General features: G+C 42.1%; 1 protein-coding gene across 2 annotated transcripts in view; it reads left to right on the top strand.

The window, feature by feature from the left end:
- Positions 1-505: 505 nt before the first annotated feature.
- Positions 506-17,319, top strand: part of LOC139248910 (TBC1 domain family member 14-like) — an 88,351-nt gene continuing 71,537 nt past the window's right edge. Inside the window, exons 1-2 of one of the 2 annotated variants that reach the window (XM_070872255.1) lie at positions 506-753; positions 6,900-7,611. In XM_070872255.1, the coding sequence (XP_070728356.1) occupies positions 594-753; positions 6,900-7,611 (872 nt within the window). In that variant the 5' untranslated portion in view covers positions 506-593. Of the gene's footprint in view, positions 754-6,899; positions 7,612-17,319 lie in introns of those variants that run through there. The other variant, XM_070872257.1, reaches the window with a different exon arrangement.

The following is a 17,319-nucleotide window of genomic DNA, read 5'->3' as shown; positions in this document are numbered from 1 at the left end:
CCTAGCCTGTCCTTCGGCTCTAATGTTTTTCTCATTTGTTTTCCTATTTCTCTCAAAGAGAAATTTTGTGTCAAGTATTCTTCGAAATAATGCCGTGGGATCTTATACGTGGCCTCGGTTTAATGTCTCATCCGAAAGACGGCACCTCGGACAGTGCAGCACCCCCTTGGTACCGCACTGGAGTACGTGAGGGGGAAGGGAATAAAAGGATATTGTGATTGAATGAGAAATAATTATAGTGGGAGGAGAGTCCTCTGGTCTAATAAACATTGACATCGACCAGTTAGGTTGAATGGCCTGTTTTCAGTGCTGCATTTTTTATCCAATACTCATAGGGCCTCGACAATGAGCACAGCTGGACGCTGCGCATGCGTCGCTTAGACCCGCCCTCCCGATTGCTTAGGTCTGAACTGATCGATCGGCGGGGGGGGGGGGGGGGGTCTTCAGGGATCGATTGACTGTCCTCTCGGCGTGACGTCAACAGGTTTCAAAATGGCGGCGGCAGTGAAGGAAAGAAACTTCCGGAAAGCGGCTGGGAGCTGAGCGGAGCGCAAGTCGCTGGACCGCAGCCTTTCCCCCTCCTCCCGAGGCCGATGGAAGGTGGGTCCCAGGACCAGCCGGGACCCGAGGAGAGAAAAAGCGGCAGCGTTGTCGCCGCCCCCGGCCCAGCCCAGTCACTTAATGGCGACCCGAGCGACGCTCCGGGCCCGTCCCCCTCCCGCAGAGCCTGGGTCCCGGCCAGGTCCCGAGCAGGTGAGAGCAGCCCGGCATCGCCGCGGTTACCGGAGTCCGTGCACCGAGCCGGAGGACCGAACCTTAGGGAAATTTCCTGCACGGAACGAGGCCATTCGGCCCAAGAACTGTCCAGCCTAATCCCACTTCCCAGCACTAGATCCGCAGCCCTGCAGGTTAATGCTCATTTTAAATGGGGCACGGGTTTCTGCCTCTAACACCCTTTCAGGCAGTGAGTTCCAGGCCCCCACCACCCTCTGGGTGAAAAAAAGTTCTCCACTCCATTCTAATTCTTCCACCAATGACTTTAAATCTATGCTTCTCTGATGTCCTGGTCAATATTTATCCCTCAATCAACATCACTAAAACACATACACTGGTCATCATCACATTGCTGTTTGTGGGAGCTCGCTGTGTACAAATTGGCTGCCGTGTTTCCCACATTACATTTCGAAAAAAAGTCCTTCAATTGGCTATAAAGTGCTTTGGGATGTCCGGTGGTTGTGAAAGGCACTATATATAAATGCAAATCTTTCTAGTCTTCTCATTTTGTTCATCGCAATTAAATCTCTCCGTAGCCACCTCCTGTAACCAAGAAAACAAACTCTGCCTATCCAATCTTTCCTCATAGCTAAAATTCCCTGTCAACATCTGCATAAATCTCTCCTGTACCCTCATGTAATCACCTCTTTTCTGTAATGTGACCAAAACTGTATGCACTACTCTAGCTATGGCCTAATTAGTGTTTTATGCAGTTCAAATGTAACCTCCCTGCTCTTTAATCTGTGCCACAGCTAATAAAGGAAAGTATCCTGTATGCCTTCTTAGCCACCTTGTCTACCTGTCCTACTTTCAGGGATCTATGGACATGCACTCCAAGGCCCCTCTGTTCCTCTATACTTAGTGTCCTACCATTTATTGTCTTGTTAGCCCTCCCCAAATACATCACCTTGCACTTCTCTGAAATGACTTCTATTTGCCACTTTTCTGCCCACCTGATCAGTCCATTGATATCTTCCTGCAATCTCTCCCCTTCCGCTTGACAGTTATGCCGGCTTTATTATTGATTGGAGTAGTGGTTCTCAAACTGGGTCTGCAGACATCTGGAGTCTATATAGGGATTTTTCACGTCGTCCAGAACTAATGTTAGCGAGGAGATAAATGGGCCCAGATCACTGATGCATTACCAGAGGTGCTGGGAATGCACTAAACGTGTTGATCGTTGGATAGCAGGACACACATAATAAGGATAATCGTTACAAAAGGTTTGTTGAATTCATAGCTGGATAGAGACACTCGCCGGGAGCACTGATAGCAGCGGGGAGGGATTAATAAATATTATTGTGAACAACTATGTGGAAGAACAGAAAATGTGGAAGTGCTGATGCAAAATGAGAACAGCTTCATTTACAGATTGCAGCTTATTTCTTTGTTCCTGGTTAATGCTGTAATTTCACAGAACTTATATCCACTCCTTAATTCATTAATTAAATCATTAACATACAAATTGCAGCTGACTATATTATACTTTAAACTACAAAACCAACATTTAATCCCATAACAGAGGTTCCCAAACTGGGAGATGAGATAAGGTGATCAGACTCTGCAGTGAGAAGCAGGTACACCATCTCACTGATATCGAAGTAAATATATTTTTTTAAAAAGCATTATTTAAACACACTTTACATGCAGTACTTTAATATTGAGTACGCTGTATTATAATTTAGATTGGGGGCAGGGGTGGTTGTGGTCTGTGATTAATCGATTTCAAAAGGACCAAAAAATCTTGAACCACTGGATTAGAGCAAGTATTGCTGAGAGAAAAGGAATGTTTGAGAACTCAGTTTCAGAGATATTAAACAACGTTAAGAGCTACTGCATTAATAAATTGGTAGAAGCAATCCATAAATATTAATGTCATTTCAATGCTGCATCTTACTTTTGCATAATACTATTATAAAAATAATTTTGCTTCTTTCCTTCCCCAAACTTCTGCCCAATATGCTTTTTGTAAAGCGTTCCCCTTTCAGACATACCATATTGTTAATAGTGTGATTGAGTCTGAACAGTTAATTTTTGTATGTTCGGAAAGCATGTGTTTAAATTAGAAGCTCTCATTTTAATAAAGCTCTAACGTTATGTAGTGAGTAGCTGAACCATGCATACTAAAGAGATCCCAGCTTTGATTTTGGTCTATCCTGAATAAATTGATGTTAGCCAGCCAGTGATAGGGCCTCAGTAGATTTGGAAGGGAGGGAAATTAGGCTGGGTCTCACTCCCAAGCTAGCAATTTGTACTGGAATTACATGTGCGTGAGCTTTGATTGAGGACAAGGCTAAGTATGGCTCAGGGGTTGCACTCTTGCCTCCTGAGTCAGAATGTTGTGCGTTCATGTTCCACTCCAGTACATAATCCACGCTGACACTCCAGTGCAGGACTGAGGGAATTCTGCACTGTCAGCCGTCTTTTGGAGGAGATGTTAAACTGATGTCTTCCCCTCAGATGGATATAAAAGATCCTGTAGTACTATTTTGAAGAAGAACTGGGGAGTTCTCCCTAGTGTCCTGGCCAATGTTTATCTCTCAACTAATACCACTAAAGCAGATTATCTGTTCATTATGTCATTGCTGTTTGTGGGACCTTGCTGTGTGCAATTTGGCTGCCGTGTTTCTTACATTACAACAGTGGCCATGCTTCAAAAGTACGTCATTGGTTGTAAACGATTTGGAACATCCTGAGATCGTGAAAGGTGCTGTATAAGTGCAAGTTTTGTCTTGTCTCTTCAGGCTTTTGGCTGTGATTGTCTTGTTTCTCTCCCCAGTCCAGTAGCCTCATGATCACTGTCAAAGTTCATCCGTGGATAATGGTGACTTGGCGGAGGTAATAGAAGGTGCTTGTCATTTATAAAACCATATACCAGCAATGAGTTAATTGCTTCAGAAGAGGAGGAAAAGCATTGATGTCTAATGTTGATGTACAATTTTAACTTTTGACCCCTTCACCCTGTTCCAAAAAAGAGCTTTGTGTTTGCACAAATGGTTATTTGATGAGCTGATGCACTCTCTTCGCCCTAAATGTTGCTGTTGAATCCATGTAATATACGTACAAAGTCTATGCACTGACTTTTCATGTGGCTGATGAATCAATGTGATGTATATAAAACTCCTGGTTTATAAAAAAAAAAATTGATTTTAGATATAAGTGGAGAAGCTGGTTTCGGTACTTGATTACTGAGACCTAAACTAATGCTGTGGTATGTGTGAGTGGTGAAACTGTTATGTTGTGGTTTTTATTAATACAGATAAATCTTGTTTGTTTGTTCTCGACCTAATACTTTCGCTTTCTCTTACAGTTTCACCCCAACCAACCTTGTTATTGAATTTCTACCGTGCACATTTAGATGCACACATGAAAGCGGCAGTGACACATCTGCCATCTAATTTGTCTGAAGAACTTAAATTAATTTCCTGCGTTGATACAGAATCCTTGGGAGAGGGAGTCTGGCTCTGCTTCAGAGTTAGTGTAGATATTAACACTCAATTTTCACCATACAAGTTTAGGTGTTGGTGCAGAGCCAACATTACTTTGCACTGACATTAAACTTGTAGTATAAATGCACCCCAAGAAACCACAGGGAATTCCCCTATCCTACTGTTCAGTATAGTGAGTCAGCATATGTTATCAACATTTTATAATACAACTTTTAAAAATAGATCTTAGTGCCCTACTCATTGAAATTTTTCCTTTTTAAACTTTTACTGATTATTCCAAAAACCTTCGACAAAACAAATTTCAAAGAACCATAAAATGAGCAAAGTTGAAGCCCATGGAATTAAAGGGGCAGTGGCTGTGTGGATACAAAATTGGCTGAGACAAAAAGCGGAGCTTACTAATGAATGTTTTTGTTTTTTCGACAGGAGGGAGGTACAGAGTGGTGTCCCCCAGAAGTTGGTATTGGGACCACTGCTTTTTTTGATGTATATTAATAATATGGACTTGTGGGCAGGGGCATAATTTCAAAGTTTGTGGATGAGATAAAGCTTGGAAAATAAGTAAACTCTGAGAAGGGCATAGACAGACTGATGAAATGGACAGACACATGGCAAATTAAATTTAGTGCAGAGGTGTGAAGTGATACATTGATGAGGACAGACAGGATAAATTAAATGGTCACATTTTCAAGAGGATACAGGAACAGAGACATCTGTGTACACAAATATTTGAATGTGGCAGGGCAAGTTGATTTAAAAACAAATCTGTGATCCTTGGCTTTGTAAATAGAGGCAGAGAGTAGAAAAGCAGGGAAATTATGGTAAACTTTAAATCACTGGTTAGCTAGAGTATCGCGTCCAATTCTGGGCACCACACTTTAGAAAGAATATCAAGGCCCAGGAGAGGGTACAGAGGAGATTTATCACAATGGTGTCGGGGATGGGGAATTCAATAATGTAGAGAGACTAGAGAAGTTTGGATTTTTCTCCTTTTTGAGGAAAGAAGATTAAGGAGAGAATTAATAGAGGTGTTCAAAATTATACGGGGTTTCAATAGAGTAGATGGGGCAAAACTGTTTCCACTTGTTGGAGGGTTGTTAACCAGATTTAAGATAATTGGCAAAAAGCAAATGGGAGATGAGAATTTTTTCCAGAGTTGTGATGATCTGGAATGCACTCCCTGAAAGGGTGCTGGGAGCAGATTCAAAGTAACTTTGATAAGAGAATCGGATATATACTTGAAAAGGAAACATTTGGAAGGCTATGGGGAAAAGAGCAGAGGAGTGGGTCTAACTGATGGCTCTTTCAGAGAGCTGGCACAGGCACAATGAGCCGAATGGCCGCCTCCTATGCTGTATTTGCAACTTGAATCAGATTTGTGTTTCAAAACCAAATTTGAAAATTGGGGTTTGCCTACAAGAATACAACCAGTTTCTTATCCACCCCAGGGTATGTCCTCAAATCATACAGGATTCTATCTTATAAAACTAGCTTTTTATGTGGGACCTTTTTAAAAGCTTTTTGAAAATCTATATACACAGTTAACTGGGCTACCTTCATTCATTAACCTAGTAATCTCTTCAAAAAATGTAACTAGATTGGTGAGACATGACCTCTTCCAGAAGCTATGTTGAGTTTCCAATAACCCTTTCTTTGTCCAGGTGCTCAGAGTATATCTAGTTGTCCTTTCTAGCAGCTTTCCTGACCAAAGTCAAGTTTATGGACCTATAGTTTCCCAGTTCTGACTTGCCATTTTTGAATATTGGTACAACATTAACAACCCCACAGTCTATGGAAACAAGCTCTGACTCAGTTGAGCTGTTAAATATATTAGTAAGGAGCTCATTGGGCACCATCTCTGTGAGCACCCTTGGGTGAATGCTATCTCAGCATTGAGCATTTTGCACCCAGTCTCAGAATTGAGCATTCTCTCATTAGATATAGCTTTGCCTTTCTGTCTACCTGGACAATGTGTCTGGATTCATTGTGATACCAGTGTGAATTTTCTTTGTTTTCCACACTGGTCCTTTATCAACCTCACAAGTTTTGACAGTTTTGTGTTGAGGGCACATCTAGTAACTACTGCGATGAGACTTTTCCAACTTGCTTCATGTATCCTTATGTTATCATAGAAAATACTTCTGTCAAATCAACCTGAGCTGTATTTGAAAGAACCAACACATTCTGTGCTAACATGCTATGTTGTTCAGCTGACTTGTTTGTGTTTTTTCCTCCTGTTTGCATTAAAAGAAGTTTTTCTTTTTCTGCATCTTGCATTTTAATAACTTTCAAAAATGTCTGCACAATAGTACTGTCAGCACTAATATGAATCTCGTACTAATCTGTAATTTAGTATCAAGGTGAATGTTGTTTTTGATATTGGGCTTGAAATTTGTTCGGTTCAAACCAAATAGCTAATTTATTCTCTGTTGAAGGAAATACGTCAAACATTTTCATTGTTTAGCAGTATGACTCAAACAAATTTGTTCCAATACTTATAATTTTTCAATTTCGTATAAAAAGCTGTTTTTACAGCCTTGGTTTTTAAGATTATCCGAGTTGTTAATTGTGAGCATTTTTTTCATTGCTTTTAATCCTTTCGATTTTTTTTTTTGTACCCAAAATTCAACTTTCTTTCAAAATGTTGACACTTTTTTCTTGATTTTATTTTTTTAGGTACATATAGCAACCCACCTAAGATATTGGAGGGCAGAATTTGCACCAACTTCATGACCCCTGCTGGACAGTGTGTTGACAGTTGTGAAGTTGTGAATTTTCAAAACTATGAAGTAAAGACAATGTGGTCTTTGTCTGTACCAAAATACAAGCACAATTTGCACTGCTCTAGATATGAAGACGGTAATAGCCTTAATTCTGAGGACTCGGGCATTCCCACACTGGAAATTGGAAATCCAGAACCCATCCATTGTGGTGTGTTAAACGTCAGAACGAACAATGTTGATTCATCGCAGGACAAACTTGGACAAGGTTCAGGTAGTCTCCCACCTGGCATGTGCTCACCAGCTATACGTCTTGAGACTGACAATGCATTGCGAAAATCCTCAACGTTCCCGCGATCTGGTTATGATAATGTGAAGCTTTACAGTCCATCTAACAGAGGAGTAAACAAGGCTGATGATATATCTGTAAGCAGTATTTCGAGCCTGAGCACCGAACTGTCCACAACCCTGTCTGTTAGCAATGAGGATATTCTAGATAGTCTGGTCACCAGTGACTCGAGTGCAATTGTAAATCTGGAAACTGATGAGGCACAGTTCACTGACATCAGTCTAAATTCCTCCAGAGACACCTACAATCAAGCTGACAGTCCTTCAGAACAAGAGACCAAATACAAAACACTGGGTACACTTGCCAGCTTTTTTACCAGGTATAGTCCACATCATTAATTGTGTATTTTTAAACCCTTATTGCTCTGCTGGGAGCAGAGAAGGAGGGAAGGAGAATGGTATGTTTGCTTTAAAGTCTTTTTCTGAGTGTTAACTTGTCATAGTTTCCCTGAGAAGGTGGTGGTGGTGGGCTGCCTTCTTCGTGTAGTGAAGGTGTGCCTACAAAGCTGTTTGGTAGGGAGTTCCAGGATTTTGTTAGTATGTAGAATGCCGGTGATGGAGGAGTTGGACATTTAGACTAGTGAGGTGACGATCACAGACTGCTTTTGTCCTGGATGGTGTCGATCTTTTTGAGTATTGTTGCGCCCATCCAACCGAGTGGAGAGTATTCCATCGCACTCCTGACTTGTACCTTGTAGATGGTGGGGTGGTAGTTGAGCTACTTGCTGCAGAATATCCAGACTCTGACCTGCTTTAGCTGCTTCAGCATTTATGTGGATAGTCCAGTTGAGTTTCTGGTTGGTGGTTGCCCCCAGGATGTTGATAGTGGGGGCAACCACTGAATGCCATTGAATGTCGGGGGTGGGGGGAGGGGGGGTAGTTAGGTTCTCTCTTGTTGGAGATAGTCATTGCCTGGCACTTGGGTGATGCAAATGTTATTGCCACTTGTCAGCCCAAGCCTGGATGTTGTCCAGGTATCTCTGCATGCAGGCATGGACTGTTTCATTATTTGAGGAGTTATTACATAGGATATGCAGCACAGAAACTGGCCATTTGGCCCAACCAGTCTATTCTAGCGTTTATGCTCCACTTGAGCCTTCACTTGAGATTGCAATGTGTTCCACTCCAATCATCAGCAAATAGCCCCATATCTGACCTTGTTTTGGAGGGAAGGTCATTGCTGACACAGCTGAAGATAGTTGGGCCGATGGCGCTGCCCTGATGACTTCTTGCACTAATGTCCTGCTGCTGAGATTGGTCTCCAACAAGCGCAATCATCTTTATGCCCAGTAAAACTCTAGTCAGTTGAGAATTATTCCTGATATCCATTGCCTTAGTTTTGCTATGGCTCCTTGGTGCCACATGCTGTCAAATGCTGTCATGATGTCAAGGGCAGTCACTCATTTAACCTCTGCAATTCAGTTCTTGTGTCACTGTTTGGGGCATGGCTGTAATGAGATCTGGAGCTGAGTGGTCCTGGCAGAACCCAAACTGAGCTTTGGTGATCAGATTATTGTAGATGAAGTGCGCTTGCTAGTGCATTAAGGACTCCTTCCATCACTTTGCTGATGATTGGGAGTAGGTTGATGGAAAGATAACTGGCCTAGTTGTGTTTGTCCTGCTTTTTGTGGACAGGATATGCCTAGGCAATTATCGCACAGTGTCAGTTAATGCCAGTGTTTTTGCTGTAGTGGAACAGTTTAGCTGGGGCCATGGCTAGTCGTGGAGCACAGTTCTTCAACCCTACAACTGGGATGTTATCGGGGCCCATAACCTTTGCTGTGTCCAGCCATTTCTTGGTGTCACTTGGAGTGTGACATCTGTAATGGTGGGTACCTTAGGAGAAGGCAGCGAAGGATCGGATTGTCCACTTGGCACTTCTGGTTGAAGATGTTTGCAAACGTTTCAGCACTCGAGTGCTCGGCTCCTCCATTATTGAGGATGGAGATGTTCATGGAGCCTTCCCCCCTCATTAGTTGCTTAATTGTCCAGCACCATTCACAACAGGATGTAAAGCTTTGACCTGATCTGTTGGTTATGGGATCGCTTAGTTCTATCTATAGCGTGCTACTTTTGTTCTTTATCATGCATGTAACCCTTTGTTGTCGTCTTAGAGTTGTGATTAGCTATGCCGTTATTTCAGTGCTGGCTGTTACTGACAATACCAGTAATCAGAGGAATAGCATTAACCTAATGTACTCCTCAGCAGCAACTTTGGACTTGCTAAATGTCGGCATGGCTCAGTTGGTACACTCTCGTCTCCTGACTGTGGGTTCAAACCCCACTGCCGTACTGTGGTAGTGTTGTATTATCAGAGTCTTGAATAAGACATTCAACTGAAGTACCATCTGGATATTGTGGTTTAGGTGGACATTAAAGATTTCATGACATTATTTGAATACCTGGAAGTGTTCCTGGTCAATATTCCCCTCTCAATACATAGTTAATCCAAAAATGGATTAACTGGCCAGTCCTTGGATTGGTTTTAGTGGCCCTTTGCATAAAATGGCTGCTGTGTCAAACCACAAAGCAGTAATTGCACAATGCATTGAATACTTTGGGACATTTCCAAGAAGTGTGATAAGGAAGTATATAAATGCAAAGTTCTTTCTAATGGCAGCTACAATTGATGCCTTTTTTCCCTCCCAAGGATCAAGTCTGTCTGAGTAATTGTTCATGAATATGAAGATCATAGTTTTCCCTGCGAATTGGTTGAGGGACATTTTATTTATTGTACATCCAAATGACATGACATAACTAGTCATTTAAAACTGCTACATATTGAGTTGTATATTTACCAATGTATGCATCATGTAAAATTATGTCGCTGTTGAAGAATCCTTTGGTAGTGACATGCTTTGGGTGCTTTGCCAATTGGCAGCAGTGTAAGTAATATAAACTGAAGTTCACAAAGAATTCCCTTGGAGTATCATTGCATTGTGCTTGGGCTGCAGACTTGCTTTATTTCAGGCTGGAATTCTAATAGTTCCATTCCAGCAATAACATGAACATATTTGTCGAGCTGCTGTTTAATAACACATACTGTCATATCTATGCACTGCAAAACTTGGTGTATTTGCTGAACTGTTTTGAGCTTGTTATCGTTGTGCCACAGTTCCTTATTTCATAGAACCAGGACAGCACTCCTGCTTTGTTTCACAATGAGATATCCCCTGTAGTGTTTTCTGTTCTGCCAAATGCAAGCATCGTTGGATTGGCACACACAGATCTGAGGTTGTTTTGATGATCTTTAGGATGTCACCAAAGTGTTGATCGTAGTAATTATCTCCCCCCCCCCCCCCCCCCCCCCTTGTTTTTGCTCCTTTCTCATTGTGTCTGCCAAGCACTATGGGCCCAAGTTTCCACATGATTTGCGCCTGATTTTTAGGAGCAACTGGTGGAGAACGGACTATCTTAGAAATCGCAATTCTCCACATTTTTTTTTCTGCAGTTCTAGTCAGTTAGAACAGTTTCACTTTGGAACAGAATTTTTTCTTCAAAAGGGGCGTGTCCGGCCACTGACGCCTGATTTCAAAGTTTCTACAGTGAAAACGTACTCCAAACTAACTTAGAATGGAGCAAGTGAAGATTTTTGTTGAACTGAAAAAACCTTGTCTACACATTAAAAAATCAGGCGCAGGTTACAAATTAGGCGTCCAGAATGAGGTGGGGAAGGGAAGTCATTATATTCTATAATAAATCCTTATTTATACTTATACAAATATTATACAAATAAATCCAACCTGAATAAAAATTTATAAGCAAAGAAAAGATTAAATAAACCATCTTCCTACCTGTGTGAAAGTGCTTCAGCCAGGGAGAATGCAGGAGGAAGCCTCAAGTTGAGGCGGCGGGGGGGGGGTAGGAGACAGTGAGAAGGCTGCAGGAAGCCTCAAGTTCAGCAGCCATTTCCCGACAGCGGAGGGGGGGAGGCCGTCGGGAAACGGCTGCCTCAACTTTCTGAGGCTTCCTGCAGCCTTCTCACTGCTGCAAGAAGCCTCAGTGCTGATGTGCTGATGGCAATGTGCTTTTATTAAAAAATGTTCAAAAATTAAACAGCTACAAAGAACTACAAAAGTGGCCGAGTGCCAATGTTTCCTTCACACTGCGCGTGCGCGAACGCTCCAACACGCACGCGCAGGGTTGCCGGCAGGAAAAAAACTAATTTAAATGGTAGCCGCCCCCTCCCACTTACAAAATCAGCGCGAGTGGTAGGCTCCGCCCCCCCTGGGTGCCGCGCCAAGCAGACATGGAGCTGCAGGGCGCTCCAGAATCGCGCGTTTTTTTTCCGGCGTGAAAAACGGGCGTCCAGCTCGGAGGGGCGCCCGTTTTTTATCGTGTGGAAACTTGGGGCCTATAACTTGTATTAGACAAACACATTCCTTTTCATTTAAATTTAAAAAAAATAGATATGACTTTAGAAAGCGGCATTCTTTTATCCTGTCTAAACCCACATCCAGTGAATAAATGTAAAAAAAAAAACTTAAGCTCTGAATACCAGCAGCAAAGCTTTGTACATCTCTTATACCTTTGAAACACTGTCTGGATCGTTTCCCGTCACTGCAGAAATTAAAATCCATAGTTTATCACTTGATGAACCTTAGTCATGGAAGCGTGTATTAAGGCTATGGGAAATTTAGGATTTTTCCTTTGGTATATTTGTACAATTGTTTTAATTCTGTGTTTCAGGAAGCCATCAGAATCAAATTTGAGAAACATTTGTATTTGATAGTCTGCAGTGGACGCTCAGCTGATTGTGTCATCATTGGGAGTTTAATTTTTTCTACCTTTCATGCATTGCAAATCTGCTACTATTTTAACAAGTCGTTAAGTGGTTTTTAGATGGCTTAACAGCTGTAATAAAAAAAATACAGATAGTAATTTAATACAAATGTTAAACAGTGCACGGTGGGAATTAAATCCTGGATGAGCTCTAGCAACTGTCTGAAGTTGAGCCAGATCATTCGCAACCTTGGTGTTGTGTTTGACCCCAAGATGAGCTTCCGACCACACATCTGCTCCATCACCAAGACTGCCTACTTCCACCTCTGTAACATTGCTTGACTCTGACCCTGCCTCAGCTCATATGCTGCAACCATGCCTTTGTTACTTCTAAACGTGACTATTCCAATGATCTCCTTGCCGGCCTCCCATCTTCCACCCTACATAAATTTGTGCATATCCAAAACTCTGCTGCCCATATCTTAACTCCCACCAAGTCTCGTTCACCTCTACACTGACCTATGTCGGCTCCTGGTCTGACAACACCTCAATTTTAAAATCCTCATCCTTGTTTTCAAATCCCTCCATAGCCTCTCCCCTCCCCATATCTGTAGATTTCTCCAGCCCTACAAGTTTCAAGATCTTTGCACTCCTCCAATTCTGGTCTCATGTGCATCTCTAATTTTAATCACTCCACCGTTGGTGGCCGTGCTTCCAGCTGCCTTGACCCGAAGCTCTCCCTAAACCTCTCGTGCTCTCCTTTTAAGATACTCCTTAAAACTTACTACTTTAACCAAGTTTTTGGTCATGTCCTGATGTGTCCTTTTGTGGCTCGGTGTCACAAATGTTTATAATTGATGACACTGTTGAAGGCACTATATAAATGCTCGTTGTTGTAAAAGGTTACCCACTCCTTTTTGTAAAAAAATGCTCTTAAAAAAATATCCACAAGAGGGTGCAGAAGTATCTCAAGGTGGCTCATTTACTGTTTGTTTACACTCTTCCCTAACTATAGGGCCTCTTTTCAGCACTTTCTCTTGACTGCACAAGTTTGTTCAAGAACTCGCAAAAGCCTATGCTCTACCATTGGGAAATACAGTATTCTTTAAATATTGCACCTGCAATTTTCTTCCTAGTTTTCTTTTTTAGATAGTTTTTTATTCCCTCCATCTTCCACCTTCTCTACTCACCCCCATGGCTATAGTCATGTAAATAAAACTATTCTTACAAGGCTTGTCAAGTCAGTTCTAATGTTATGCAGCATACTCAAAAGCTATCACTTTAACTGTTGTTAGACAATTTTTTTTTTTTTACAGCTTAATTTTTTATAAACTGCCAAGACTTGCCAGCTTTGAATATGAAGTATTGAATATTTGAACACTGCACTTGATATTTTTATGCATTAAGATCTGTGGGACAATTGTGGGGGTGGGGGGTTTCTTTGTACAGGTACTGCATCAAATTGTGTTCTACAGTCCTAAAACTAGATGGTAGCAGATACTGCATCTATAAATAGTTCTAGTAACTTCCTGTAACTCATGGAAGCATAGATGTGTTTTAAGATTAACCATTTAAAGGTTGTTCATTAACCTTGGAATATTTTGAGTACTGCTTCTCCTATTTAAAGGGTTGAAGGGCAAAAATGTTTTTTTTAATCTCGGCCCTAGCAATCTCCTTTACATTAGCTTGAGATAAAGCTCCATTTACATTCTTTTATTAAGGTGAAACTCGTCGTTATGACTTGTGTAATTAGAGTGCAACTTGTGGTTAACAGTACCCTTTTCTTTGTGTCTCCTACATTTGGAAATCTTTCCATTGACAGCAGGGACCCACTTTTTTCCTTGAGTCTTTTGAACTGCCACCAAATCCACTGACTGTGCAGAGCCAGTTTGACACCAATTGAACATAATGTCAGCATCGGAAGTGACCAGTGAAAATGCTGAGACTGATTAAAAGGGATCATGCTGATGTCATCACACTGTGCGCAGTCTATATTTCCAAACAGGATTTTAGTGGACGTGCAATTTCTTTCAAACTGAATGGGAATCTATACTCAATTTATTACACAATAAATGAGTATAAATGACAGTTACCGTGGACTCTTGGTAAATTGTCAATGTGCTGATGCAGTATCTTAAATACATTGCAAGATTTTTTTATTCCATCTGATGAGAAAAGAGTAATGTGAGGCTTATGTAACAGCACACACACACACACACACACACACACACACACACACACACACACACACAAGTTCCTCCAAGACAACTGCTGTCATCTCTTCTTTCTCTTCCCCATCCCCCACGTTCAATGTCCATCCTGGTGTCATTACAGATTACAAGCCTCAAATCCCTAGCCAAAGCTACTGATCCGTACAAACACGAACAAAGTACAAAATGGTAACTATAAAGCTAATTTAACTGCTTTGGCAATGATTTTCAAGAACTTGGAGATCTGAGAGAAAAATCACATTTTTCTTCCATCATTAAAAGCCAGCATAAGAAAATAACTGTCCTTGGGGACATAAAATTTTATTGCGCAAAAGGAGTAAGGAATACTTCTAATGTCCATTCCTCGTCCAACATAAAAAACAGATCAACATCTTTGCTGTTTGCAGGTTCTTGCTGTGTAGAATTGTTATGATTGAACTTCAAATGTTATTCAGTCATGTGCAGCACTTTGCGATGTCTTGAGGATATGATTTATGATGCCATAGAAATGCCTGTTCATTCTGCTTTCAGTCCAGCTGTTTGGGGAGGTAGGGGCTTCCCAAACAAAGACTTGGGATCACTTAACTCTTCTCTCGGTTGAGGATTGATACATACAAATTACAACATGGAAACAGGCCATTCAGTCTGTCGGCATTTACCATCGATCTGAGCAAACTCTTCTAATCATATTTGTCTACCGTGTTTCCCATATCCTTTTATTCTTTTTCCTTCAGCTAATCTTGAATGTTGGCATAGTTTCTGCCTCAACCACTAACCCTGGAAATGAATTCCACAGCCTCACCAGTCTCAAGTTTCTCTTGCTCTCTCTATTAAATCTCTTGCATTTAATCTTGTATCTGAGACACCGCATTCTAAATCCCTGTGTTCCTGGAAACAGTCTACTTAGCTACCCTGTCTTGTCCTTTTAATAATTTTCAACACTTCTAGTGTAATACCCTGTAATCTGCATTGTTCTAAGAAAAAAAACTTATCCGTCTTTGTAATTGTATTTCCTCATATCTGATATTGGGAGGTGGAGGCAGTCCTTTCAAAGGTGGGAAGAAGAATGTATTAAAATGTCTAAAAGTAAATACACTACAGATGCTGGAATCACAACAGCTTAATCAGCAATCTACCGAGATGACAATGGACTCAATTTTCCCCAGTTATCTGTGCCGTATTTTTGACGTAAATTAAAATATCCAAGTTTTCCCCAAAGTTTCTGCGCCAGCGTTCAGTTACGATTTTTCTAGGTTAGTGTTTTTTTGCGTAACCTGATGTCAGTTTTTCAGATTTAAGCAAGTTTGGCCAACTTACATTTTTCCTAGGATGGCATATGTGACCACTCCCAAAAAAATCTTCTAGGCACTTAAGAAAAAACAGCACACATTAAAAAATCGGTGCAGAAAGACGCAATTATTTTAAGTTTTGGAGGGAGCCAAGCAGACAGAATATGCATCATGAAGCTTAATTTTTTTCAAACTCAAAAGGGAGAAAATGGAAGTCTAATGCAATTCTTTAATTTTTGATTTTTCTCCAAATTACCACCCCACCACCGGGCTTGAGGGTCGGCGTGTCGGCTGGCAGAATCGCTCCCTCACCCGGACACTGGCTCAGTGCTCGACTTCAAAAGAAGCCTGGTGAGGGGGGGTGCTGGAAGCTGAAGGATGAGAATCCTTAGACATACAGCAGCTTCAAAAGAAGCCTGGTGGAGGGGGGCGGGTGGACGCTGAGCTAGTGTCCGGGCGTGGAAGTGATTCTGCCGGCTGACCCTCAATCCCGGTGAGGAGACGTTCGGTCGGTAATGGGGTGGTACTTTGAGGGAAAAAAATCAAAAATTAAAGAATTGCATTAGACTTCATTGCCCCAAATGTCTTCATTGAATACCTAACTTCCCGTTCTAAGCAAGCCTATTGTGCATGCGCAGACCAAGATGTGGTCCATATTAGGGCGTCGACCTGGGACGGGAGGAGAGGGGGAGAGAAAAGAAGGTTTAAGTCCTTTGTCCTGCTGTTTTGAGCTTGAAAAGCTACAATTTAATTATGGGGGCAATATTGACAATGCCATACCTTTTGCAAGCCTTCTGCATGATGATAATGCGGAGGAGACGATTGATTAGACATCATCGCATGATCATGGGCAGGAGGCCTTACCCACTTCGGGTATATCGAGACAGGCGTTCGTACTTGCACCCGAGTGATGCAAACTGTGAGAAAGCTGCGTTTCTGCAAAGAAGTTGTAACCGAGATCTGTGAGTTAGTAAAAGCAGACCGGCACCTTAGAAGCGTCGGGAGAACTGCTTTGTCAGTTGAAGTAAAGGTTACAGCTGCACTTTCATTTTATGCATCTGGATCATTCCAGGCCACAACTGGGGATGTGTGCACCATTTCTCAACATGCAAAACACATCTACATTCGGCAGGTGACTGCTGCACTATAAGCTTGGAGTAATGACTACGTAAAGTTCCCCACGACCGCTCAGGCAATGCGTGACAGGGCTGTGGGCTTCTCCAGGATTGCTGGCTTCCCAAAGGTACAGGGCTGCATTGATTGTACCCATATTGCCTTGTGAGCACCTTTGGAGGATTCCGAGATGTACAGGAACAGAAAAAGCTTCCACTCAATGTGCAGCTCGTCTGTGATGACATGCATTGCATCATGTCAGTTGATGCACGATACCCTGTGAGCACCCATGATGCATTCATCCTACGTGAGCGTGTTATATCCATGTTTCGTCAGCAGCAAGAAGGGCAGAGCTGGCTGCTGGGAGACAAAGGGTGTGGCCTTGCTACCCGACTCATGACGCCCCTACGCGTAACCCAGATGGAAACTGAGCGGGAATGCAACATGTCGCACATTAGGATGTGCAACAGTATAATAGAGAGGACCATTGGCATCTTGAAGCAGCGTTTCCATTTCGGAGGTTACTTGTAATACTCCCCTGAGATTGTCGGTCAGTTCATTGTTGTGTGCTGCATGCTGCATAACATAGCCATCATAAGGCAGCAGCAACTATAGTAGAAGACCCACCTGAGGTGAGAGTGGCTGATGATGATGATGAGGAAGATGCAGACGACGAGGAGGACGGGGAAGTCAA

Source organism: Pristiophorus japonicus, chromosome 2, assembly GCF_044704955.1.
Source record: "Pristiophorus japonicus isolate sPriJap1 chromosome 2, sPriJap1.hap1, whole genome shotgun sequence".
Lineage (NCBI taxonomy): Eukaryota > Metazoa > Chordata > Chondrichthyes > Pristiophoridae > Pristiophorus > Pristiophorus japonicus.
The sequence above is the reverse complement of the archived record's forward strand: the minus strand, read 5'-3'. Positions and strand labels throughout refer to the sequence as shown.